The sequence below is a fragment of the Pipistrellus hanaki genome, assembly GCF_964339955.1.
Source record: "Pipistrellus hanaki genome assembly, chromosome: 8".
Taxonomy (NCBI): Eukaryota; Metazoa; Chordata; class Mammalia; order Chiroptera; family Vespertilionidae; genus Pipistrellus; species Pipistrellus hanaki.
In genome coordinates this window covers 73,334,189-73,362,084 of record NC_140510.1, presented here as the reverse complement: position 1 = coordinate 73,362,084, position 27,896 = coordinate 73,334,189, and the positions used below count along the sequence as shown (strand labels likewise).

Sequence of the window (27,896 nt, the reverse complement as noted above, 5' to 3'; positions counted from 1 at the left end):
CTGAGACTAGATTTCTAAGTTTTGTGTGGGCACCATTGCATTAAACATCATAATGGGTGTCTGCCCGTCAATGCCTGCATAAAGAGTAGAGTAGACGCTGTTTGTGAAGTAAGGGTGTGAAGAGGAGGCCGCATGGTATGATGAGTGTCTAAAGGGCCCGGCTTCTCCCTCTAGTTCTGTGCCAAGAATGACTCATAGGGGCCTCATCTTTGGGATTAGGTGATTTTTATTTTATTTTTTTTTTTTTTTAGGATAAAAATTGCTTATAGGCCAAGTTACCCTTGAAAAACATCCCTTAAATCCGTGGTTGGCAAACTGCGGCTCCCAAGCCACACGCGTGGCTCTTTGGCCGGTTGAGTGTGGCTCTTCCACAAAGTACCACGGCCTGGGTGAGTTTATTTTGGAGAAGTGGTGTTCGAAGAAGTTTAAGTATAAAAAATTTGGCTCTTAAAAGAAATGTCAATTGTTGTACTGTTGATTTTTGGCTCTGTTGACTTATTAGTTTGCCAACCACTGCCTTAAATTATCCAACAGGTATAGTATATGTGGATGTTTTTATAACTCTGTATTTATACACATGTGTATCTATATCAACATGTATGCATATAATTACAAAATACTAGGAGTGTCCAAGTTCTCACACTCTGAGGGGTGTGCAGGGACTGAGACTCTGAAAAGCCAGTAGAATCATACCCCTCATCTCATGCTCTCTCCAGGGCATAGTCATGGAATAGAACGATGGGCCTATCGCACTGTTTATATTATATATATATATATATCTCCCACCTGAGTTGAAATCACAGAGTTAATTGTAAGAATAATTTAATTCCATCATAATAACTATCATTTGAATCTTACTTTACCAGTTTTACAAAACGCCTTAAACGTATCTTACAGAGTCTCTGTGTGACATTGGACATCACCTGCCAGCTCTGAGCTCAGACCCTTCAATGGAGGGGGTGGGACCAAAGTACTTCTGAGGTCCTGGCAGCCTCACGCCTCAGTCTAAACTATCTGCTTCAAATTATTTACAGTGGAGCTGAACAAGTTCCTGAAAAGGGGTTGTTATAATGGGCACAATTCCAACTTCTAACATCTAATGCTCAGTAATGCCACAAATTACCGGGTAATTCAAAAGTTTTGTAACACATTATGTTATGAAATAACAAAAGTAAAGTGTCTTACTATCAGTTCTGGAGGGAATATAGGTTCCTGGGATGGATCCAAGGGCTGGAATTCGTCTTCATTATACAGTTTGGTACATATCTCGACACAACAAAATAAAAGACAAGTGCAACTTCAGAGTTACTGGGAGATGTACGGGAGCTTCTAACTGTGGGACTTCAGAGTTAGGGCCTGACCCTCTGATACCTCAGGCACAAAAGGTGGGTGCCAGAGCCCACGGTGTCCCCATGGGATTCTCCCCACCTTCGGAGGACCATGACAGAGGCCCTGGCAGCTTTACTGAGCTCAGGCTGGCTCTTTGGGTGTCAGGAGTTGGGTTTTCAGCTTGTGTGCTGGGTCTCAAGTGTTATTTGCAGATACGTATTTGCCATGAGCATAAAGAGGCACCCCTGTGTATGTCCCATGATTGGGGGTGAGGTGATGGGTAAATCCAGATTAGCACAGAAAGTTGCAATGCTTCTGACGGAAGAAGACAGCTTTCTGTGGTGACTGGCCTCATGAGAGTCAAAGAGTTGCCTATTTAGGGGACTTTTGAAGGCTGTTTATGCCCTGAATTTACTGAAAAGAGTAGAAAATGTGAATACATTTGGATTTATTGGGTATTTTTCCAGTCAAACCCAAATGCAGCGGAACACCAATACTTACCTTTTCCTGTCCCTTCACAGAAGACCTTTCTTCATCCTGATCCATGCAACATTTTCCCGATCCTTTCATCTGACAGACAGTTGATGCCTTTGGAAGGAACGCAGTTTAAAACAAAATCATTGGTTGATTCTTTAAATTCTGACCAGGCAGCACCCAGGCCCCACAGGAGGAGATCATAGAGTGTGTCCTTGCCCTCAAGGACTCTGTAATGGGCTGGGGTGGGGAGCAAGGCATTCAGTCACTGAACAGCTAGAGAAACGGTAGGAACGTGCACCACACTTGTTAATGGTCTCTCTCAAGTCTTGGGGGGGGGGGGGATGAAGAGAGTTAGAGGAGTCCTGGAAAAACACCTAACTGAGACCTTGCCTGTTGAAAGTATGTCTCCTCTTTAGAATCATAGGATACTGCGCTGTCCAGTTACTGTAACTCCATGCACTCATTCCCATCCTGTCTTTCCAGGCTTATTCTTCTTAAGGCTCCTCTGTGTCTTCCCTTCCTGCTCACAAATTCTCTTTCACACATCTTCCTTCAAAGCTTGTAGACATGGCATAGAGCAGTGTTTCCCAAACTTCTCTCATGATGAGAATCACCTGGTGGAGTTGTTAAAATACAGATTCCTGAATCCCCACTAAGAAGTGCTAAGCTAGGATTTTTGGGAACATATAGGTAAAATTGTATATTTAACTTAGTGCTCTGTCTTAGGGCAAGTTTGTTAACCAAAACTTGACAGCAATTTTGCCTATATGTTCCCAAAAATTCTACAATAGTTTAGCACTTCTTAGTTGGGATTCAGGAATCTGTATTTTAACAACTCCACCAGGTGATTCTCATCTTGAGAGAAGTTTGGGAAACACTGGCATAGAGGATATACTGAGATTTTAATAATTTTGCTATTTAATAGCTGCAAACTCCATTGAAGAAAATGAAATATAGATTAAGAAAAAATTAAATCGGTTGAAAATTTTTCTCTATATATTCTTTATGTTAACTTACCACGCAGAAAGTATTTCCACTTTCTATAATTGGTCGGTATCCAGTACAGCGACACAAATTACCTGATTAAGAAGAGATCAATTTTTAACAAATGATATAGAAATATATTGCATATTTGTCCTTCATGTTTTCAGTTATAATAGCAAGTTATAATAGCAATTAAATTCTTTTTTTTTCTTCCCAAACCAGCAAAATTGCTCTTTGAAACAGAGATGTTCTTTAAAAAATAGATCTTGTGCCAGATTTTACAACATAATCTCATAATGGTTGCTATGTGAATTACAGGCATAGAATCTGAGAGGAAATAGTCCATTGCTATAAGACTGTGTATATAAAAAAAAAAAAAAAGCAAGAAAAATCACAATATATCTGATTTTTCAAAACTCCATATACTTCACTAGTGTGGGTTATTTCATTGAACAAAGATTATCTATTGTTCAAATCTATTCAGGTTTGGTTAAAATTATAATTGAAGCATAGGCCAAAGTTTTAGTACTTAGTGAGAAACTGAAAAAATTTGAGTAAAGAAGTTGTTGAGAGATAAGGAAAACTATTAGAGAATATTTCCATATCAGTTACCATAAAATTTATGTTGAATTTTTACTTTGTTTTAGTCTACATCTTTTCATTATAAAACTGAATTTTTGTCTAGGTCCTTTAATTGAAAGGGACCAAGAGCTTTCTTATGATATTCAGATATTTGCTCCTACAGCTTTCGCCTAAGAACTAATGACCAGTTACTTAAAAATTAGGTATGTTTGTTACAGAAGACTACATTTCATAACATGACATGCTCTCTTTTTTTGTAGAAAATTGTGTTTGTTCACCAAAACTTGACAGCTATTTGTTATAGAAAATTGAATTCATGCCCTAACCAGTTTGGCTCAGTGGATAGAGCATCGGCCTGTGGACTGAAGGGTCCCAGGTTCGATTCCAGTCAAGGACATGAACCTTGCTTGCGGGCACATCCCAGGAGGGACTGTGCAGGAGGCAGCTGATCAATGTTTCTCTCTCATCGATGTTTCTGACTCTTTATAAAATATCAATAAAATATATTTTAAAAAAGAAAATAGAATTCATCACCAAGCTTATTATGATAAGTAATTGCTTCTATGACCTCTTTGATCTTACAATATAATAAACCCAACCAGAACATAAAACTGTAAAGTATCTGAAAGCCTATTCTCTTTGTAAAATTACTATAAGTAAGTAGAATTCATCAATGATCTTAACACATTAATTTAAAAATAAACAACAAAATCTTGTTCTTCCATACTGCCCAAATTTCCACTTTTAGGAAAGATTCTATTGAAAGTGTTATCAATAGCCCATCTGAATGGCTTTGCAGAAGGACAATAGGCTATATGAAGGGAGAAAGTTTTGTGATAAAACCAATATAGCCCCAATTCTTGGTCTCTCTACTGACAAAATGAAGGCAGCACTTCCTGGAAAGGACTTGGGTGAAGCGAGGTAGTAAAGAGGAAGCCCAAAGCTCTGCCACAACTTCTCTCCATGGCGGAGACCTCCTTCTCCAATTGCTTGGTCCATTCCTATCTTAGGTCTTGCCTGCAGAAGGCCAAGAAGGCTCACCTCCAAGAGCTTCCATTATTTGCTCAGGGGTCGGCTCTGGGTGGTTCCTCAGCAGCGTGTAGATGGACATCGCCATCCCTGGGCTGCAGAAGCCACACTGTGTGCCGTGGCACTTGGCAAGTCTTTCCTGGGAGGAAAGGGTACATTATTTATGCACTAAACCTTTGGGTTCCTTATACTGGACAGGAAATAAAAGAGAGTGATAAATAACAATTAACTTCATCCATTCTATACAAAGAATCTATGCCATGAAGATGCAGATGTGAGACATGACTCTGGGTTCCTCGGTGTGACTCTGTCCCATGTGTCTCTTGCATGGTGCTCACCCAGATGGTTCAAACATTTTTCAAACAGCACTACCCCTGAGAAGAAAGCCACATAGTTCAACTATGGCTAAACTTAAAGGACAGATATTCCATAATATTTTAATAACTATATATAGTGTCAGGTGGGTACTAGACTTATTGAGGAGAAGTCAAGCATAATATTTACTTACTCCATCATCTTGGGGGGAACCTTGGAAGTTAAATAAATGTCTAACCAATATGATTTACACCTGAAACTAATATATTATTGAATATCAAGTGTAATTGAAAAAATATGTTAATGCAACAATGGCATATGTAACCATTAAAAAAAAAAAAAAAAAAAAGGACAGACATTGTTCTAATGCTAAAGGGAAATGTGGCTGTGAGGTTTCAGATGTGGCATAGAAACTAGCTGTAAATGTGGTGGTCAATCTTAACAACTGGGTCTCTGGGGGAAAAGGTCCTGATTTGTAGTTTCTACAAATTTCAGCTGTGCAAATATTTCCAATAGGGCTGGTGTCAGGCTTCCAGTGTGATGTCTTTGAATGCGGATCTGGGGAGAGATGTACAGTGGAATACCATTCTATGGAATTTCCACCAAGTAGATATAATAGACAAATAATCTTAAGGGTATAAACAAGAGTAAATGTAGTAAAATAATTAGCAGATGATGAATGATGATATTTATTAACTTTGTTTTTGTCATTACTTATTTAATTTTAAGTTTGTGTAGTTTCATTGTTAATAATGGCTGTATTTAAAGAATGGCTCACAAAGATTCCGAAAGTTTAAGAATCAGCTCTCACAAGCCAGTATAAGCCTATTCCAGGGCACTACTGAACAAATCAATATTTGAGAGAGACTTCTGGTCAAGGAGGTAAATGCTGTGCTTGACATCTCCTATGACCATATCAAAATTACAATCAAATTATAAACCAACCATCACTGAAAACCACCTGAAGACCAGCTGAATGGAATTCTTACGACTAAGGATTTAAAGAAGAGTCCACATAGTGACTGGTAGGAGAGGCAAAGACACAAAACAGGCTGATCCCACACCCACCCATGATGGTTAAGAACAGGGTGGGCTACCTTGGCTGTGGAGGGAGCAAAGGATCCTAGCCTCATATCCAGAGTACCAGTTGCCAGGAAGAGGAGTCTTTACAATACTTGGCTGTGAAAATCAGCAGGGGTTCTGTCTGAGTGAGAAGGAGAAGTGCTGGAGACCCAGGCATCCTCTTAAAGTGCCTGAGCACAGATTTACTTAGCCACAAACATCTGCCCCAAGTTACAGCAAAGGGACAGCAGCTTGAAAAAAGCCAGGGACATGAGGGCACCCGAATCATCTGGCTTCAGGTGAGGGCTGGAGGGGCGGCTCTCCCTTGGACAGAAAATACTAAAGCGCACACCATTGTTGTTTGGTTGAGCTCTCCTCCCACATAGCCATCTGGTGGATACCATTGTTCCTATGTTGAGCCCTTCTCCTGCGTGGCCTGCTGGTGCAGGTAGTGCCAAATCTGATTTTCCAATTAATTACACCTTTCACCGCACCTAGTGATTCATTAAGAACCTGCCCTACCCAACTATGCACAAACCTGAAACCTCTTTAAAGTGACAGGTCTCAGCCTACCCCGTTAACTTCCCTAACATATCTCAGAGACACACGAACTCTAGACAAGTAGCATCTGGCCCCAGCATGCCTCATACCTCTGACACAAGTGGCAGCTGTCCTCAGTTTGCAGCTTAGCCTCTCCAAGGCACCTCCAAGTTTAGCACAGATGGCAACCATCTGCAGATCACTTTGTAGCTTCTACCTGGTGGCCTTGGGCCAGGCATAGCAAGTGACTTGGTCTGCCCCAGAGATCCTCCCAAGAGCTCCCAGAACCATCATACCTGGTTTTAGGCCACACCAGAACACCAACCAATTAGCCACACAAACAACAGACCCAAAGGATGGCCAGCGCAGGCACCGGAATCTTGATAAAGCAAAACCACTCCATGGAATCAGCCCCTGAAAAACAGCTTGTCTGCTGTAGTTACAGACATTCCTCACAGCCAGTTAGCCTGGGGTCAATTTGTCCCACTGACATTGCCACAGCAATGAAAACTCAGCAATAATAAGAGGGCACAGACAATCCACTCGTGTGATGGAGGAGAATGCCTCACTGGGCCCTACAGGACACCTATTATATAAGGCAACTCTGCCAAGACTAGAAGATATAACAGATTCACCTAAAGCAGGGAAAAAAAAGAAAAAAAAATTAAAAAATACCCACAGAGAATCAGCCAACATGGCTGGGGAAACAAAGAAAAATTTCCCAAATGTAAGAATGGGACAAAATTTCAGAAAAAGGGCTCAGCCCAACCTGGTTTGGCTCAGTGGATAGAGCGTTGGTCTGCAGACTGAAAGGTCCCAGGTTTGATTCTGTCAAGAGAATGTACATTGGTTGCAGGCACATTCCCAGTAGGGGGTGTGCAGGAGGCAGCTGGTCGACGTTTCTCTCTCATCAACATTTCTAGCTGTCTATCCCTCTCCCTTTCTCTCTATGGAAAATTAATAAAATATATTATAAAAAAAAAAAAAAGAAAAAGAAAAAGAGCTCAACAAATGGAGACAAGTTATTTACCAGATGCAGAGTTTAAAACACTGCTTACAAGGATGTTCTATGAACTTAGGGGAAGAGTGGATGAATTTAGTGAGAACTTCAACAAAGAGAGAAGAAACATAAGAATGACAGTCAGAAAACATAAAAAAAGAATCAGTTAAGGATACAATTACTAAAATGAAGCCTGCATTTTTAACATGATATGCTAATTTGAAAAAATATATGCAGCCTTATATTCATTGCAGCAATATTTACAATAGCTAAGATATGGAAACAACGTAAGTGTCCGTCAATGGACTAGTGGATAAAAAATTGTGGTACAGAATCAATATATGCAAAGTAGGAAGATAGTGGCCTTAGGTAAACGCCTGTAATCATCACCGCCTCCCACAACCACATCAAAATTACAGAGACACGAAAATGGAAGAGACTGACGATTCTCAGAGGGAAGAGAAGTGGGGAAGGGGCGGGAAGTGATTAAACAAAGATCTTATATGCATATATGCATTATCTATTGACACAGACAATAGGAAGATGAAGGCCTGTGGCAGGTGGGAACCAGGTGAAATGGAACTAGTGGGGTTGGGGGGGGAGATAATCTCAACAATAAAGATTAAAAAAAATATTTTAAAGCCATGGTACATATATACTGTGAAATATTTCTTGGCCGAGTTACCTAAGGAGGTTCCAAGATGGCTGACAGGTAAACACCTAGCTGCAGCCGCACACAACAATTTCAATAAAATACAACTAAAATATAAAATGGACATTACCCAGAACTACAGGAAAGTCGACTGACTGGAAATTCTACAATGAGAAGCAAGGAGAAAACCAGAAGAAAGCGTGGAGGAGCTGGAAAAGCCCAAGGTGCGGAGATATGTGGCGCAAGTGGACAGGACGGAGCCGGAGAGGAGGGAGGCTGAGTGCCTGGCTGGAGTTCCCTAGCAGGAAGGAGATAAAACTCCGACTGTGTTGGGCCCCAGTTCCGACTGCTCTGAACCCCAGTTCTAGGCCAGACCTCGGGGACCCAGGCTCACACAGAGCGAGCTGTGCTGTGAGGCGGAACCCCGGGGAAGCAGCGAAAGGAGGTCTGGGCGAAAGGAGGTCCAGGCGGCGCACACATTGTGCGTAGAGAAGGGACGATTGGCTGTGCCGTGGGATTGCCCTGGCGGGAAGGAGACTGGGGCTCCGGACTGCTCTGAACACCACCTCCAACTCCATTTCCAACTGAACTGAACCCCAATACCGGGCTCATTGGGGGAGAGCATAGACTGTTTGGCAGCAGGCGAAAATCGAGGGCACCTTTCTCTCAGAGGCGCTTGCAACTAGTACTGAAGGACCCGCATAGGGCGGGGCTGACGGAAGCCAAAGCTGCAGGCTCCACCCTGAAACCCCGCCCCATCCAAGCAGAACCCAGAGACTTTTAAGGCTACCAACTCAGGAAAGCTGCGAAAATGCCAAGACGAAATAGATCACAAACCAAAGAAATGGAGGACAAAAAGCGAATGGATATAGAGTTCAAATCTATGCTCATAAGGTTTTTCAAGAATTTCCTAGAAAAGATGGATAAGACCTATGAGGATATTAAAAGGGATCAACTAGAATTAATAAGGAATCAACAAGAAATGATAAGGGATCAACAAGAAATGATGAGGGATCAACAAGAAATAAAGAATACATTGACTGAAATAAAAAATATTATACAGAGTCCTAAAAACAGAATGGAAGATGGCAAGAATCAAGTCAAAGAGTTGGAACATAAAGAGCCAGAAGACACTCCTCCGCAGAAGCTAGAAGGCAAGAGAATCCAGAAAATTGAAGATAATGTAAGAAACCTCTGGGACAACTTCAAGCAAACCAACATCAGAATTATGGGGGTCCCAGAAGATGAGAGAGAGCAAGATATCGAAAACATACTGAAAGAAATAGTGACAGAAAACTTCCCCCGCCTGGTGAAAGAATTAGACTTACAAGTCCAGGAAGCGCACAGAACTCCAAACAAAAGGAATCCAAAGAGGACCACACCAAGACAAATCATAATTAAAATTCCAAGAGCAAAAGACAAAGAGAGAATATTAAAAGAAGCAAGAGCAAAGCAGGTAGTTACCTATAAAGGAGCACCTATACGATTGTCAGCTGATTTCTCAACAGAAACCATGCAGGCCAGACGGGAATGGCAAGAAATATTCAAGGGGATGAATAGTAAGAACCTACAGCCAAAGATAATCTATCCAGCAAAGCTATCACTCAGAATCGAAGGTCAGATAAAGACCTTCACTAATAAAAAAAGGCTAAAGGAGTTCATCAACACCAAACCAGAATTATATGAATTGCTGAAGATGGTTCTTTCAGAAGAGAAGTAAATAAAGATAAAAATTATGAACAAAAAATACGTAACTATCAACAAGTGAATCTAAAAACCAATGGAATTAAAAAAAAATCTGATGAACAATATTAACTGTTGAATAAAATAAATCAGAGATATGGAAGGGGAATGAACTGACGATTCTTGGGGAAAAGGGGTGAGGGGGATGTGGGAAGAGACCGAACATAAACTGTGCACTGAGGGATAAGGACAATGAGGAGTGGGGAAAGGGCAGAGGGTGGGGTGGGAACCTGGTGGAGGAGAGCAATGGTAGGCGGGAGGGGGGGAAAAATGAACATTTGTAATAATATGAACAATAAAAATTTATTTAAAAAAATAACTCAGAGACTCTGCATATGAGGAAACATCACAAAATCCAAACTGAGGAACATTATATCTGTTACCTGGCCTATACTCATCAATAATGTCAATGTCATGAACTACTATAGATGAAAGAAGACAGAAGAGATATAACAACTGAATACAATGTGTAATCCAGGACAGTGTGAGACAGAATGAAATGTGTGTGTGTAGAAAGAAAGAAATAATAAAGCATCTATATATTAAAAAAAAAAAAGAAAAGAAATATTACTTGGCCTTAAAAGAGAATAAAATTTTACCATTTGGACAACAGATGAACATATAGAGTATTATGTAAGTGAAGTAAGTCAGACAAAGACAAATACCATGTGAAATCTAAAGAAAAAAACAAACAAAGCAGAATCTGACTCATGGATACAGAGAACAAACTGATAGTTGCCAGATGGGAGGGTGGGGGTTAGAGGACTGGGTGAAAAGGGTGAAGGAATCAAGAAGTACAAACTGGAAGATACAAAACAGTCATGGGGATGTAAAGTGCATCATAGGGAATATAGTCAATAATATTGTAATAACTGTATGGTGCCAGCTGGTACTAGACTTACCAGGGGGATCACTTCATAAGTTACACTAATGTCAAACCACTATGTTTTACACCTGAAACTAACATAATATTGAATGTCAAATGTGATTTTGAAAGGTGACTGGAGAGAAAGAAATCTGATAGGCTGCGGCATGAGGTGCTTCCGTAACTGTGAAGGTGGTGAGGCAGGTATGCCATGCACTGTAACCAAATACTCATCAATGGGAACACACTGTCAGAGGACGCTCTTGGCTTCTATGCTCCAACCACAGTTTTCGAGGGGAAAGAATGTCAAGGGGAAATATGGCTATTTACCATTTTTCTTTTTATACACTGCTTTTTAAACAACTTTTGCAGCAGTTCCTATGCTAGTATATGCAAATAGCATCGCCATTTCTTCAGAAAGTCCAGCAAACTTTGCTAAACACGTTGTCATTTTAGCTGTGTTTTATTGCCACTGGGATGCTCAGTTTCTCCTGAGACATTTGGTGAGCATGGGGCTTATTTGTACATACAATTAACCTCTCATTTAGAGGTCAGTATTTTGAATGTGGTAGACAACCAGTTATCTTCCATAAACACCTGCTTTTCTATCTCATTTTCTTTTCTCATAAGACTGAACTGTTCTTGTTTTGTTTAGGGCAAAGACAAGGCTGAGAAACTAACTGAGAAACTAACTGACCTCTTGACTCCTGGGTAATTTTAATTAATTTATTAAAATTAATAAAGAAAACTTTATTTATACACCAATCTTTGAAAAGATTCCTAGCTACAAAGCATGGAATCTAACCAAATGGGAATTTAAAAGCACAAAGGATCTCACAGTTGGCAACCTATTTAGAGTACATGGGACCATGAGGGATACCTATACCAACACCTGGTCCCAATCAGAATACACGCTTACCTGCACGGGGTGGATCCTGGTTTTGATGCTTCCGATACCTTCCACCGTGGTGACAGCAGCCCCATACAGAGAACAGATGGGCACCAGGCATGCGGTGACTGGATAATGACTGTGAGAGAATTGTGTCAAGAGAACACCTGGGAATCATAGGGAGTGGTAACATAATTCCGGGAGTAATGTCGGTCCGGGAGAATCACTGGACTGTATTTCTGTGAGAAGACAGAGAACTCTAGATATAAAACCATAAATTTCTGGAAGTGTTCAAGAAAGGACTTACTTATGGCTGGTGTAGGATATGAAAAAGAAATGGAAAAATAGAATAAGAAAGTGTTTTGTGTAGGGCCTCACAGAGACCCTCAATTCTCTATTTTTTCCCCTCATTCTAGGGAAATAAATGTTTACTGAGCATAAGATGACTTATATAAATCACCATGGGTTAGTTATACCCAGTGACTCCCAGCCATGAAAACCTTTTAAAAATACAAATACTCTGGTTGCACACTACACAATTAAATATAAGCTGATGGGAAGAAAGTCCATGGGAAAGATCTAGAACTTGGGAAGCTGCAGGGAGAGCAGGCCCAGAGCTGTGTGAGTGCCATGGGCACCTGGGGAGAGGGAGAGGGGTGAATATGGACAGAAAAGTGAGAGGGTCCACAACCTTCCCAAATGTGCCCAAGCAGGGCCATGGCCAACACAAAGGATACCGGATCTTCTTGGTCTTGGGGTCATATCTTGACACCATGACAGTGCAGGCACCACAGCCTCCACTCCCACAGCCGTACTTGGTGCCTGTGAGGTGGACTGGAAAGGAGCAAGTCAAGGAAAAAAAAGGACCCAGGCTCCTTTCTTTCATTTTTTTAAATATTTTAAAATTGATTTCAGAGAGAGGAAGGGAGAGGAAGTGAGAGATAGAAGCATCAACAATGAGAGAAAATTATCCATCCTCCTACATGCCCTCTACTGGAGATTGAGCCTGAAATCCCGGCATGTGCCTTGCCTGGGAATCAACAGTAACCTCCTGGTTGATGGGGCAACACTCAACCACTGAGCCACACCGGCTGGGCCCCTTTGCGTTTTACACTCTTTTTCCTTGGATGCCGACAAGTAACATGTTCTCTTGAGTTCCTTGCTCAAGAGTTCTCCTCTGTTCATTCTTCCTGGTGCCCAAAGGCATAAAGAAGTCGTTCTAAGTAAATGTGGCTCACCTGAGAGGCCTCAACCTCTGATTACAGAGTCAACAGTACTGGGATGGAGTCAGAGGCTTATTATTTTTAAAATATGTTTTTATTGATTTTTAGACAGAGAGGAAGGGAGAGGGAGAGAGAAAAAGAAACATCAGTGATGAAAATCATTAATCAGATGCCTCCTGCACTCCCCCTACTGGGGATTGAGCTTCCAAATGGGCATGTGCCCTGACTCGGAATCTACAGGTGACCTCTTGACTCCTGGGTAGATGCTCAACCACTGAGCCACACCCATTGGACCAGAGGCTTATTTTTAACTTGTTCTCAAGTGGGTGATGCACAAATATTGGCTTTTCTGTCTGAGCCATAGCATACACCAGCACTGACCTACTGCACTTTTCACAGGACTCCCATGGCCCCTTCCAGGGCCCTGTACCTAATTTACATAGCTAATTTTATATTTTCCCCCCCCCTGAAGGCAAGTTTCCAATATTATAAAAACTTCAGGCTCCACAAAACCCCAATCTGCTGCTGACATGGGGCCTGACTCAGGCGTCATTGCCAGAATGGGACCCAGTCACACAAGATACCAAATATAAGGAAGCCATCCCATCTGTCTTTCACTATTGCACTCCTTCCCAAGGTCACAGCCTCCTACGGAGTCACCCCATCCATCCCAGCTGCCCAGTGATAGTTCAGTAACACGTACAGTTCCCAGAATAGTGAGTGGAATAGGGGCAGATATATTGATGAAAGGAGTAAAATTATGGGGTAGGAAACTATATATTGCAACGGTTTCATTGAACAGGCAGCATCCGGCACACGTAATTTATTAGACATGCTTCCCTGAGCAATTGGCCAGGCGTTTTCACCTTCACACGCCTGAACATGAAGCCGCCATCCAGGTGACCGTGGGCCACAAAAGTCATGAAGTTATTTCCCAAAGCTTTTTCCAGTGGACCCTCGTGGTTCCCTGGAAGGGTCTTTTGGGTGTATGCTCAGGTGGAAAACTACAACAAATAAAGTACATATCTGTCACTTCTGGAGGCATTCTCTGAACTCCAATGGGACACTAAACATTGGACACCAGGCTATTGACCCAGAACAAATACAGGGTGGCTTTCTTCAGAAGTCTTAGCGTGTTCACTGTCTACCACCCAACTCAGATGGATTACAGCAAAACGTAAGGATACGGACTTTCCGCAGGTAGAACAGCAGGGTCATTTCAGGATCAGCTCTCTTCTCTACGACCTGCATTGTGGAGAGAGAGGAGGGCTTCAGGAAGAGAACACCAGAACATGTGGCAACTCTACCTGTGGCTCACTGTTTGGGTATCGACCTATGAACCAGGAGGTCACGGTTCTATTCCGGTCAGAGCACATGCCTAGGTTGTAGGCTAAATCCCCAGTAGGGGGAATGCAGGAACCAGCCAATCAATGATTTTTTTCTCATCATTGAAATCTCCTTCTTGCTCTCTCTCTCTCTCTCTCTCTCTCTCTCTCTCTCTCTCTCTCTCTCTCTTCCTCCCTCTCTGAAATCTATAAAAATATATTTTAAAAATAACTATGTATTTTAGTAATCATATGAAAAATTCTGGTCATACCATAAGTTGCACTCACAAAATTGTACTCATACCTTCTGTTTCCTCTGGTACTTTACAGACACTTAGGAAATGATTTCTTTTTACTATGTATATGAAGAAAGAGATAAGCAAGGGAGACCCACAATGAGAGAACATTTTACACCCATCAGATTAGCACAGTTTAGCAAGTCTGATTGTATCAAGTGTTGATAAGAAGGCAGCACTTGTCATGCAATCACAGTGGGAAAATGTATCTTGTGCAGGATTCAGAAAGCCACCTGGCAGGACCTGAGACATTGGCATGCCATAATCTCACTGAGTGATTTTCTTGCCTGCGCTGGTAAGGAAATACAGGGTTGGGGGTACACTGCATGTAGTGGGGAATTGGAAGCATCCCATGTGTGTATCACTGGGGGACTGCATAAGCAGAGTGAAGGACGTACACAGCCCGGAGAGCTCTACATGTAGACATAATGAGTCAGGGGTTCAGAGAGCAACATGGATAGATCTCAAAAACAGCGGTGAGTCACAAAAGACATGAAGGGATGTATACGTCTTTGTAAAGTAAATCACAATTTCACTCAGGTGAAATATAATAAGAATATAAGCACATGCATGAAAAGCCAAGCACTGAATAGTTGAACCTTGAACAATGTGGAATTAGGGGGGCTGGTCCCCCTGCACAGTTGAAAATTCGTGTATAACTTCTGACTCCCCTGAAACTTAACTATTAATAGACCACTGTTGACTGGAAGCCTTACCAATAACATAAGCAGTCAATAACACATAGTTTGTATGTTATATAAATATATATATATATATATATATATATATATATATATATATATATATATATATATTATATTCTTGCAATAAAGTATGCTAGTGAAAATGTGATTAAGAAAATCATAAGGAAAATACATTGGGAAAAAACACACACACCACACACAAAACCACATATAAGTGGACCAGCACATTTCAAACCTGTATTGTTCAAGGATCAGCTGCATATATTTCAAGGCTACATCTATCTTTCTAAATGACTATATTGAAAGTATATGACAAGGATGTATGAAAGTATATGATAAGGACAAAGTATATGCACAAGAGTGGATGCATCTGGGAGAAGGAAATAAAGAGAAAATAAGAAATGAAAAGAAAACAATATAAAGCAGAAGAAGAGCCTTGTTGATGAAGACATGTCATTGGTAGAGGAATGTGCTTCACTCAACTCTGTGCTCCTGGGTCTAAAGGAAAGAAGACCAACCACAAAAATAGCAGCAAACCCGATTTCTCCAAAGAGCTGCATATATTTCCCCCCTTTTATTTGCCATCTACAACTTGTCTTAGAAATTTGTAAAATGGAGAAAGGGAAAAATACCAAAATATCAGCTATGAATTCAAAAGATTGGGAGACGTGGAGAGGGAACAATCATTCGAAAGTGTTATTAAAGGATAAATGGTTTTATTTGCCAGCAACAGCAAAGCAACAAAGCCCCGTTTTCCCTGCGCTCAGAAAAGCTCTTAGCTTTTGAATTCCTGTGAACTGTCTACTCAGCAATTATTCTTCAGACTTGCCAGTTGGCTCCAGGTCATGCAAGATCCTGAACAATGGGTAAGCAGTATTACTAAACCCAGATTATTTGTTGTTGTTGTTCTTTTCTTTCTCTTTCACGTTTCGTTCTTTAGTTCATAGGTTTCCTAAAAATGTTGTTTCCCTGCTATTTGACAGGCAACGCTCCCAAGAATTTTTGCCATGATAAAAGTTGAGTCTCCTCTTTTAAGGGAAGAACATCAGTAATGCAGTGCAATTGAGGCTTGGGAAGCAAAATCATTAACACCAAATTTTAATATGTTATAAGTTTTTCCCCACCTAATTGTCTCAAAGCACCTCAAACATTTTACTTATTCATTTTGCTCATTCAAGCACAGGCATGAGGACAATTGAGCATTTGAGTTGCCTCACCTCTTCCCCAGTGGACACAGCCGCCTCCCTGTCCCATGGCTCGGCAGAGCCGCTTCAGTTTCTGGGCTAATTGACCAGCCTGAGTGGATGTATGACAGCAAAACAAAATCATTCCTTGCTATTAACATCCTTAATGTCACATGTGCCTTCTGTTGAAATAACATCTGTGAACTCCAGTAGAGCTAATATAGTTTTTCATAACCTGGGTCAGAATTCACTCCCATTGTAATCCATTGGAGCTCCTTACTGTCCAAAAGAAAAGTTAAGGCAAGAAACAGCCCCCATGCTTTCATCATTTTGCACTAAATCTTGAATGAATGATGCATTTTCAAGTTCAGACCAATATATACTAGTATGACTTGAAAAAGACAGAAGGCAGAGGTTAATAAGGACTGGCATTGTAGTGAAAAGAAATTAGCTTGGCTTTTGTCTCTGGTGTGCAAAAGGTCATATTAATTTATTGTGTAAACTTACCTTTCTTCCATTCACAAAGAAAATCAGCTCATCAGAACTGGGGAGAGAAGGCATCGTGCCAGAAAACAGTGCCTCCACCCCAGTAGGAGGTTTTCCTTCCGATAGAGCAGGTTGGTGAGAGCAAACACCTAGATAGATGCCTACCAGTCTTGGAAAAGCCCAAGCATCAGCGGGTGATTTATAGCCACATCTGAGACCCGCCCTGCCGGGACCTCAAACACTTCAAAGGGCTCTTGGCAGCACCTGTCTCCTCCTTTGCCAGGAGTGACCCAAATCATTGCCCGTCCCCTTTGAAGACCAGAATGGCTCGCTAGTGAAATGTGTAGAAAGCCAGGACTAATAAATACAAATCTAGTTTTGCTCACTGTCATGGCTCAGTGGTTGAGTATCGATCTATGAAATCAGGAGTTCATGGTTCAATTCCCAATCAGGGCACATGCCGGGGTTCTGGGCTCCATTCCAGTGTGGGGCATGCAGGAGGCAGCCCTTCAGTGAATCTCATCATTGATGTTTCAATCTTGCCCTTCCTCTTCCTTGCTCTCTGAAATCAATAAAAATAGATATTTTTTAAAAATGGAGTTTTAAATAGGCTATTGTTATTTTTAAACTAACCAAACCATCAGTCAAATATAATACTATTAGTGACCTCGTGCATGAAATTTGTGCATATTAAAAGGGGATTAACTAAAGGAAATAACTTAATATTGCTATTTGCCCTTTCTCTATAATAGAGGTGTCAGAGATGAAAGAAAATTAGTAAAATGTATAGGAAAACCTTCCTCCTGTCAGAGTCTGGGTCACACCACAGGACCCAGAGTCAAGTCCCCGCCCACCCACATGCACCTCAAAATCGAGTGAGACCCAGACCCGGCTGTCTTCCCCCCCTTCCCCCCCTTCCCCCCCTCACCCGACATTGGGCTAGATCCAGACCTGGCCAGTCCCATCCTTGTCAAGCCCTGCTGGGCAGGGGGCATAGTCTCAGGTCCCCTGGCCTGGTGCTGGGGTGGGAGGCATAGCCTGAAGTCCCCTGTCAAGCTCCACCTGGTGGGGGACAAAACCTGAAGTCCCCCAACCTGGTGCTGGGGTGAAAGGAGCAGCCTGAGGTTCCCTAGCCCAGCACCAGGATGGGAAGCGCACCTTGAGGTCCCCCATCAAGCCCTGCTGGGCAGGGGCCATGGCCTCAGGTCCTCTGGCCTGGAACTGGGGCAGTGGTGTGCGGCCTGAGGTCCCCCAGCCTGACTCCAGTGTGGGGTGTGTGGCCTGAGGTCCCCTGTCTAGCCCCACAGGGCAGGGAGGATGCAGCCTCAGGTCCTTGCAGATTGCTCGTTAGGGCTCCTGATGGGAACTTGGCCTCAGCTGTGGGTGCAGCCATCTTTGTGATGGAGTGATGGTCAGTTAGCATATCTCCTCTTTATTAGATTGGATACTATTGAAACTCATGAAACTTTTCCCAGCGTCCTTAAAGATTTATTGGAACCCAACCACAAACATTCATTTATCTGTGGATTCTGGCTGGTTTCTAGCTGCAACAGCAGGCTGAGCGGTCGCAGTCGAGATCTTAGGGTCTGCAAAGCCTTAAAATATTTACTCTCTGGGTCTCTTACAGAGAAAGTTTGCTGACCCGTACTGGAGAAAGAAGGCATCCATGTTTTTGATTGGCCTTTTAATGATGGTGCAGCACCATCCAACCAGGTTGTTGGTGACTGGTTACATCTGGTAAAAAGTAAGTGTAGAACCTGGTGGCTGTATTGCCACACGTTGGGTTGCAGGCCTTGGGAGAGTGCTGGGGCTTATTGCCCCAGCATTAATCGAAGATAGAATGAAATATGAAGATGCAGTACAGTTCATAAGACAAAGCAGCATGGAGCTTTGAACAACAAGCAACTTTTCTAGTTGGAGAAATACTGCCCTAAAAGGTAGCTGCACATATTTGTTCTTTAAAACCGAATACATCTGTTTTGAGAATTAAAAGAAATAGCTGTGTGTCAGAAAACCTTGGACAAGGGTCCTGAACATTCCACCTGTGAGTGGAGTGGGCTGCGGGCTCCATCCTGGGCTCCTTAGGAAGCAAAGACAACAGGTGGGGCTTCCTCTAATGAGATGAGCAGGCAGAAAAAAAAGATGAGTTCAGAAGCTTCTAGAATAGGCAGAGCCAAGGCCAGTGGGGGAAAGTCAAACAAGTCAGTGATGTCCTCAGAGCTTAGACGGTCAGGAGACGGTCAGGAGATTAGACGGCGAATTAAAGGGGATGTGGGAGTGACTCCATATGATTTTGAAACATGAAACGCTGCAAGGCACTGGGCAGGAGAGGAGATGCTGGGAAGTGGGCAGGGACAGGCTCAAACCTCGCCTCCTCCCAGACACGAAGGGGGTCCTTCTCCGATCTCTGCTGGCCTTGCCTAGGGTGAGAGAGTTGGAAGGGAAGAGAGAAAGCATGATTAAAGTCTGTAGATGTTCTTTATTTAAAAAAATTTTTTTTTTTTTTATTGATTTCAGAGAGGAAGGGAGAGAGAGAAATTGTGAGAGAGAATCATTGATCAGCTACCTCCTGCATGCTCCCTACTGCAGGATCAAGCCCACAACCTGGGCCTGTTCCCTGATCGGAATTAAACCCAGGACCCTTCAGTCTGCACTGAGCCAAACCGGCTAGGACATGTAGAAGTTCTTTTTGGGGGAACCCAAGGCATTTGTCAAAGGGGCCCTCCATGACTAGAGAGTAGCAAAAGGCAAGTGAGGGCTGGGTTGCCTTCAGAGCAGCAGAGTGGCTCAGCTGGCCCTCCTGCCTCACCAGTAGAGGGTGGTGGCGACCGGAGGCCATTTGAGTCACCCCTGATCACTGCTGACATGCAGAGTGGGAGAGGGCTGTTACCCAAAATGGGCCTTCTGAGCCTGCAATCAAAGAAATCAACCTTGCAGCTATCACCGCAAAGCATCAGAAGCAGCTGTTTTTGTAGTCAGAAGCCAGTTCAGAATCATCTGATGTGCGTCCTCCGTGGGTGTGACATTCAGTGGCTGCTGCGCTGAGTTTCCCATCGCTCATGAAGCCAGCCCTAGGGAAACAATAAACAAGATCCTGAGTCAGGGGCAAGGCTGAGCACCGGAGCCCATGCGCTGTGAAGATAAGCCCGGGTCCCATGTTGACGTGGGAAGGTGAGGGCAGGAGCGGGAGGGAGGCTGGAAACAGCTCAGGGCGGGAGGTGAGAGGTGGCGATGGCACCAGGAGAGAAACTGGAAAGCAAGGAGTTGCCTTTTCTTTCTATGTTGTCTATTTCTGCTCAGCCCAGGGTCTGTGTTTCATGGAGACATTAGTCGGGACACGACTCCTGTCATTTCCCTGGGCAGGCTGGGGGCGGTCAGCCAGGATGCTACAGCTGAGTCGCATGTGGATCAGAGACTGAGGCAGGGAGAGCTGGAGGTGTTCCTCGCAGTGAGGGGTGATGGAAGCAGCTTCTGTGGAGACACGATGGTAGACGGTGCCTATGAGAGGTGAGAGTAATCAAGGCAGAGCAGAAGGGTCCTGAGTCAGGCATGATGTCTGCCGAGCTGTGTGTGTAATAAACACCAGAAACAGATATGTATGGTGTTGTCTGAGCACCGTCGGGCAGAAGGTGGATTCTTATGTAATGCTAGAGGAGAGAGACCTAGGAGAACAGCCACATTGCACTTTGCCCGATCAAGAAATTGAGCCTGTCCCTAGATGGTTTGGCTCAGTGGTTGAGTGTCGACCTATGAACTAGGAGGTCACAGTTTAATCCCTGCACAGGGCACATGTCTGGGTTGTGGGCTCAGTCCCCAGTAGGGGGCATGTAGGCGGCAACTCATCAATTATATTCTTTTCTTTTCTTTTTTAATTTAATAAGTCTTTATTGTTCAGATTATTACAATTATTCATCTTTATTCCCTCATAGCTCCCCCCCACCCAGTTGCCACCCCACCCTCTGCCCTTACCACCCCATTACTGTCCTAATCCATAGGTGTACAATTTTTGTCCAGTTTCTTCCCGCAACCCCTACACACCTTTCCCCCTGAGAATTTTCAGTCCACTCCCTTTCTCTGTCCCTGATTCTATTATATTCACCAGTTTATTCTGCTCATCAGATTTTTAATTCACTTGATTTTTATATTCACTTGTTGATAGATTTATATTTGTTGTTCATAATTTTTATCTTTACTTTTTTTTCAAGAATACCTTTCAGCATTTCATATAATACTGGTTTGGTGGTGTTGAACTCCTTTAGCTTTTTCTTATCTGTGAAGCTCTTTATCTGACCTTCAATTCTGAATGAGAGCTTTGCTGGGTAGAGTAATCTTGGTTATAGTTACTTGCTGTTCATCACTTTGAATAATTCTTGCCACTTCCATCTGGACTGCATAGTTTCTGTTGAGAAATCAGCTGTCAATAGTATGTGTGCTCCCTTGTAGGTAATTAACTGTTTTTCTCTTGCTGCTTTTAAGATTCTCTCTTTGTCTTTAGCCTTTGGCATTTTAATTATGATGTGTCTTGGTGTGGTCCTCTTTGGGTTCCTCTTGTTTTGGACTCTCTGAACTTCCTGGACTTGTAAGTTTATTTCATTCACCACTTGGGAGAAGTTTTCAGTCATTATTTCTTCAAATAGGTTTTCATTATTTTGCTCTCTCTCTTCTGGCACCCCCTATTATTCTGATGTTGGCACCTTTGAAGTTGTCCCAGAGGCTTCTTACACTATCTTCAAATTTTGGGATTCTTTTTGGTTTTTGCTTTTTGATTTGAGTGTTTTTTTGCTTCTTTGTATTTCAAATCTTTCACTTGATTCTTGTGATACTCTAGTCTGCTGTTGGATATCTGTGTAATATTTTTTATTTCAGTCAGTGTATAATTTCTAGTTGGTCCTTTTTCATATCCTTGAGGGTCTCACAAAATTTATTGTCCTTTTCTAGGAAATTCTTGAAAAACATATAATCATGGTTTTGAACTCTATATCCAGTCATTTGTTTTCCTCCATTTCTTTCATGTGTGATCTGTTACTTTGTCTCCACATTTTTGCTGCTTCCCTGAGTTAGTAGGGTAGCTTTGTGTGCTAGGTTTCCTATAGGCTTGGCCTCCCCAGTTACCTGAGGTGGACACTCTTGGTGCACCCCTTTGTGGACTGTGTAAACAGCCTTGTTGTAGTTAAGTCAAAAGGTGTAGACTTGATTGCTGTTGGTATCACTGGGAGGAATTGACCTCCAGGCCAATTGGCTGTGAGGATCAACTGTGTCTACACTGGGAGAACTTCTGTGCTAGAGACAGCCTTATGAGACAAGACTTGCAAAATTACAAAAGCATCAGTGCTCAGTTTGGATGGGACGGAGTCTCAGGTCTGAGCAGACAGTCTTGGCTTCCTGTCAGCCCTGCCCTATAAGGTCCCTGGGTCTCAGTGTCTCTCGGTAATTGCTGCAAGCACCTCTAAGAGTAAGCAGTCCTCGAGTTTTGCCTGCTGCCAGTTTCTCTCTCAATGAATCTGGATTCCCAGATTCTCGCCCGGAACTAAAGTTCAGCACAGTGGGGAGCTTCCATTTCCCACCTGCTAGAGAAAGCCAGTGGTGCACTCAGCAATCAGTCCTCTCTTTGTGCACTGGTGCACATGCCTCCAGAACTCTGCCTTTCACGGCTCCCCTGTGCTTACGCCTGATAGTCCAGATTGTCCCCTGGATAAGCCTGAGTTCCTAGTGTCTCGCCCAGAACTGGGGTTCAGTGTAGTCAGAACTGGGGTTCAGTGCAGTCAGGAGCTTTTGTCTCCTCCCCGCTAGAAAAAGCCAGCCAGGTACTCAGTCGCCCACACATGTCTTCGAACCTCAGCATTTTGCAGCTACTCTGATTCTCTGTTTGCTTTCCTCTTTCCTTCTATTGTAGAATTTTCACTCAGCCAGCTTTCCTGTGGTTCTGGGTGATGTTCACTTTGCCTTTAGTTGTAGTTTTGAAATTGTTGTGCAAATCAGCAATTTAGGTGTTTACCTATGTTGCCATCTTGGTTTCTCTCCAATGATTTTCCTTCATCATTAATGTTTCTATCTCTCCCTTCCTCTCCCTTCCTCTCTGAAATCAGTAAAATTATATTTAAAAAAAGAGAAAGAAATTGACCGTGGTTGTGCTAATCTGCTAAGATTTCAGGGTTGTTTGTGGCAGCTGGTAGTATGGTTTATACAGGATATGTGACCTTTTTATCTGGAAGAAGGGACCACACCTTTTGACTCTCAAAGGGGTCTGGGTTCCCAAAAGAATAATAGAACCAGGCAGAGATGGAGGCACCCAGAGAGGAAGTGAAGAAGGTGCAAGGAGGCATAAGGAGATACTCGAGAGCAGTATCAGGGGCCAGGGGAGTTGAGCTGCAAGGGCCAAGTCGTCTGCGGTGTGGACGGCAGCAGGGTCGTCCAGAAAGAGCAGAAAAGTGTCTCCCAGATTGGAGAACCAGAGGCCACTGGTCATTTGGGCAGAAGCAGTCAGTTGAGGCATAAATGAGAAGTAAGGAAGCAGAGAGGGTGGCAATTATAAAGACTTGTCTCAGAGGGTAAAGAGGGGAGAAGCAACAGCTAGAGGAGGAAGGAGAACCCAGGGAGGGTCTCTTGTTATGGGTGGGACAGACTTGAATTTATGGACTGATCAGAATGAGGATGTAAAGAGATGTAAGTTAAAGGTGCAGAGCACAGCAGGGACACTTGCAGAGAGCAAGTGGAACCAAAGGAGCAGGTGCAAAGACTGGCCCTTGCAGGGAGGGGAATCCTCACCTTCTGAAATTGTACATGTGGTGGGGTGAGGGGTAGAGATGATGTTTGGAGCAATTAATAACGGATGGCCTCAATTATTATTAATATTAATATTAATATTTATGAAATAAGAGGCAGCCATCATCTGAGAGGAAGGGGGGGGACCTTTGGAGAATAATAGTAAAGACTGGGATGTGGCTATGCCTCTATCTTCTAAAAATACATATGTTACTTATTTTAAAGAAAGGAAGAATGAGGGATATAGAGTTAGAAACATCAATGAGAAAGAAACATGGATCAGCTGCCTCCTCCACACTCCCTACTTAGTATCAAGCCCACAACCAAGTTACATGCCCTTGACCTGTGCCTCTATCTTGATGTTCAACCTTTGACAAAACATTCTCTCTCATACCTGGGTTCCACAGCTGTTAAAATAAAAACACATACCCATCTCATTTAGAAATGCATCAACATGTACCAAAGTCAGGACTGGAAAGGAATCACCTGTGTAAACACTGCCTCTTGGCTTGACACATACAGTATATGCCCATTTTTGTCATCCTTTGCCTGGAGTTTCCCCTTAATCTTTCTGTTCTCCAAAGTGCACTTCCCTGTTAAGCACAGCAAGCAGGCAAGGGTCTTCTTTTTAGAGGAACTTAATTTAAATATATTCAAAACAGAATGTATCAGCGTTTTACCAGGTGTCAACAGTATTTCCTTCCAGATCATGCGGATAGTGAGTTTCAAGAAGCATGATAACGTGACACATTTTCCACAAGTGGATACTGCTGCCCACATGATAACTAATTGCATGCAAGAAAGAAACATCTCTGCCCCATTTCCCTATCTGGCCACACTCCCAAAAACAGGTTATCACCGACTTAGCTGCAACTCCGTCAGATAAGAGCAAAGCCTAAGAGCTAATCTGTTTCTGTGATCAAACCACCTGGGGCCAGGGCTGACTTTGCAGACCACCTGGAAGCATGTGCTTCAGCTGTGACCCTGGCAGACTGTAATGACCTCCAACATATTTCAGGGGACACTCTCTTCCCACTTCAATCCAAACTACACCGCCAGGTTCACCCGAGGGAGCTTGTGCTCATTTCACCTTCCTGTTCAGACTCTCAAATGTCTCCTTAGTCCACAGTGGCGATTTCCAACCCGTGGGGCAGGGACAGCGGTTTGGAAGTGACTGGCCGATGGCACTAGGACTTATTTTTTTGGCCAAGGAATCAAGGTCCTTTGTAAAACCCTCTCCTCCTCTCTGAGTCTGAAGTTCTGGATGGTCTATCCCTTCACTAATTTGCATGATGAGAATGAAGATAAGTAGATTGCACCCAGGTTCTACAGGAGTCTCACCATCAACCAAAATTGCCTCCGTGTGTTAAAAAGTTTCATGATGAAAAGGGACTTTAGAAATCCCCTTCGGTCCAGTGGGCGTAGCTCAGGGGTTGAGTGTCGAACTGTGAACCAGGAAGTCACGGTTTGATTCCTGGTCAGGGCACATGCCTGGGCTCGTTTCCCGATGGGGGACGTGTAGGAGGCAGCTGATCAATGATTCTCTTTCATTGTTGATGTTTCTATCTCCTCTCCCTCTCTGAAATCAATAAAAAAATATTTTTTAAAAGAAGAAAGAGAGAAAAAATCCAGATGTGGGCGCCAGTGATTTAAATGCCAGCTTCTTGTGGAGTGGTTTGCCCAACTCAGTAACCACCTGGGAACACAGGTCTGCCTCCCACTGGGCTCTCCTGGGTGGCACAGCAAGAATCCTGCCCTGTGGGATGCGGGGTGGGGGGTCTGGCCTGGAGAGACGGCCCAGAGGTACCACTTCACCAGCCAACCCTCATGCCTCATTGTGACCAAGGAGATGGCCAGCACGGAGAACATATCTGTCTGCCTGGTGCCCTCTGAGACCTGGAAACTGGTCAGAGAAAAAGCCGCCTTCCTAAAACTGGAGCATAAACTACATGGAGGCGGGACAGAAGTCCTCTGCTGCCCCCTGCTGGTGGGCTCCCGCCTACCCTAAACATTTTATTTAGAAATCTTAAGAATGTTATTCGATTTCAGGATTTTTATCCAGTTTCCAGCAGTGAAGGGGGCGTCGTTCAGGCACTGTCCCTCAGCTCCCACTAAAGCAGTCCTTCCTACGCCAGCTCAGCTGAAGGTGGGAGTGGATTTTATCAAATTTAACCTGTGCTCATTCAGCCTCACAGATTCGTTTTCAGGGAGGACCACACCTTTTTCTTTTCTTCTTTTAATATCTTTATTGTATTGACTTCAGAGAGAGAGAGAGAGAGAGAGAGAGAGAGAGAGAGAGAGAGAGAGAGAAACATCAAGGATGAAAGAGAATTGCTATCTGCTGCCTCCTGCAAGCCCCACACAGGGGGTTAAGCCTGCAACCCTAGCATGTGCCCTGACCTGGAATCGAACTTGTGACCTCCTGGTTCATAGGGCGATACCTAACCATGGTGCCGCCGCAGCTGGGCGAGCATCACAGCTTTTTCCCTATGTCCTGTGGAGTTTGGGTCCTGGCTCTGCCACCCATTCGCTGTGGAAACCATATTGAAAGAATTACATTTCTTGGGCCTCATTCTCCTTGCTTGTATAATTAGTATTAGTCGTTTTCAGTGATATGTTTTATGATCCCAAGGATCCCGGGTTTTTTGGGTGCTTGAAGAAGGCTAAGGAAATAACGCCCTGTCCTAGAGTTCTCTGACACGGCAGGTCAGCATTGACTCTGCCGTTGCTGTTTTCGCCCAGGCATGTGTAAAATATTTGCTGCACATGCTATTTTTATGACGTTCAATTTAACACAGATAAAAGTAAAGCATTAAAGTCTAGTGGGTAAGAGTGGACATCATGCTTTCACAATCTCGTTCCTTTCTGGAGACTGGAATGGAAACAGAAACTGGGACTCGTTCTGGCTTAAGGTTTGCATTTGTTGCTCCCACAAGAAATGACCATTTAAAGGAATTTGCATGTAGGGAGAGAAGGCTAGTGCGGGCACAACATGGCACCTTTCTCCTTCCTAAGTGGTGGTTAAAGGAACACACTTATTGGAGACCACCTTCTAAGTGCAGAGAAGTAGGGAAAAGAGAGTCAAGATAACTTCGAATCCTTGGGAAACCATTCGGAACATGTTTTTGTGACTGGGACAAAGACAGTGCTCCCCCCACCCCCTGGGTGCTTTGTGTGTGGTCCACCTGCCTCCCCCTCACCCCCAGCCTCCTTGCTGTTTTCTCTCTGCACGTGGCCTGCACTGTGCCCACCACCCACTCCCATTACCCGATTACTCCCATGATCCTGTGGTCTCAGCTGGGAGAAGCCTGCTCTGCCCTCCACCAGAGTCCGTCCTGCCACCAGCTCCTCTCCTCTGCAGCACTTGTCCCAGTTGCAGCTTTACAGTTTATTTGGGTGATTATTTGTTTGGGATCTGTCTCCACCACCAGACTGTGAGCTCCATGAGGGCAGGCTCCGTGCCTTTTCTTAAGCAGACAAAGAGAGATTGCATCCCCCCGTGTTTAGCACAAAGCTTGTGCTTTTGGGGAGAGGCCTCTAACATGACTAAACCCTCCCCATCTTCAAGGCTGAGCTGGAACGTCGCACCCCTCCCACCGCGCTTTCATTCATTCTCTCCTTTCCTACGGAATGGGTATCCTGCTCCCTAAGATTGCAATGATAATTACAGGGTGATCTGGTATGTGATATATGACATTATTGTTTTAATTTGTTCTTTAACGGAACCATCATCCTAGGTGACGCTGTAAGTAAATGCGGACCTGCCCACCCGCCTCCCTTGCCCCTACTGTGTGCCAGGCACCGGTCCTGAGGCTGAGAGCACAGGCTAGGCCTCCTCTATCAGAGCATCAACACATTCCAGCGGCAGAAGGCAGCATAGCTAGATCAAGGAGTAAATAAGTAATGTCATTTCAGGGATAAGTGCTATGCTGAACCGAAGCCAGGCAGAAGGGTAGGTATAAGAACAGGGGCTTGAAAATACTTCCTGAAAATTACATCGATAGCGGTTACAGAAGCGTTGCCGTGCCAGGAGTCAGTGCTTTGGAAAAAAACTCAACGAATGGATTTCTACATTTTGGTCTTGTTATTTGTTTGCAGCCAATAAAGGAAGGGTTTATAAATTGAGGAAATTGTGTCAATCCTGGAGTTGCTGGTGAGCTGGTGCTCAAAGACCTCTCTTTCTTTGGCTTCCAGGGGTGGGTTATATGGGGGCGGGGGTTAATTCATTCTGGTGGCTACAGGAGTTGGGGTCCTGGGCTCTCCTGATGGTTTGGGGCCAGGCTAGGGAGCAGTTCCTCATTGTGTCAGGTCCTTAGGTTGGCAGTGGTGCTATCCTGTCTGGTTTCTTTAGGGTGTGGTCCGTAGGTCTGTCTGAGGCTGAAACAACTGGATAGACTTTTGTGAACCATGTAAGTAAATGAACTTTTAAAAAATTATATGTGAGTTGAA

The 27,896-nt window shown here is 43.5% G+C and overlaps 1 protein-coding gene across 1 annotated transcript in view; it reads right to left on the bottom strand.

Annotated features, from left to right (window-relative positions):
- LOC311627050 (aldehyde oxidase 4-like) overlaps nt 1–16,760 on the bottom strand; it is a gene marked incomplete at its 5' end in the record, with an annotated part of 55,845 nt that extends 39,085 nt beyond the window's left edge. The window contains 8 exons of the mRNA XM_084893177.1: nt 1,186–1,266; nt 1,831–1,917; nt 2,824–2,885; nt 4,414–4,540; nt 11,498–11,606; nt 12,205–12,301; nt 13,878–13,935; nt 16,707–16,760. Of these exons, the coding sequence (XP_084749303.1) occupies nt 1,186–1,266; nt 1,831–1,917; nt 2,824–2,885; nt 4,414–4,540; nt 11,498–11,606; nt 12,205–12,301; nt 13,878–13,935; nt 16,707–16,760 (675 nt within the window). The remainder of the gene's footprint in view (nt 1–1,185; nt 1,267–1,830; nt 1,918–2,823; nt 2,886–4,413; nt 4,541–11,497; nt 11,607–12,204; nt 12,302–13,877; nt 13,936–16,706) is intronic.
- Nucleotides 16,761–27,896: the final 11,136 nt, after the last annotated feature.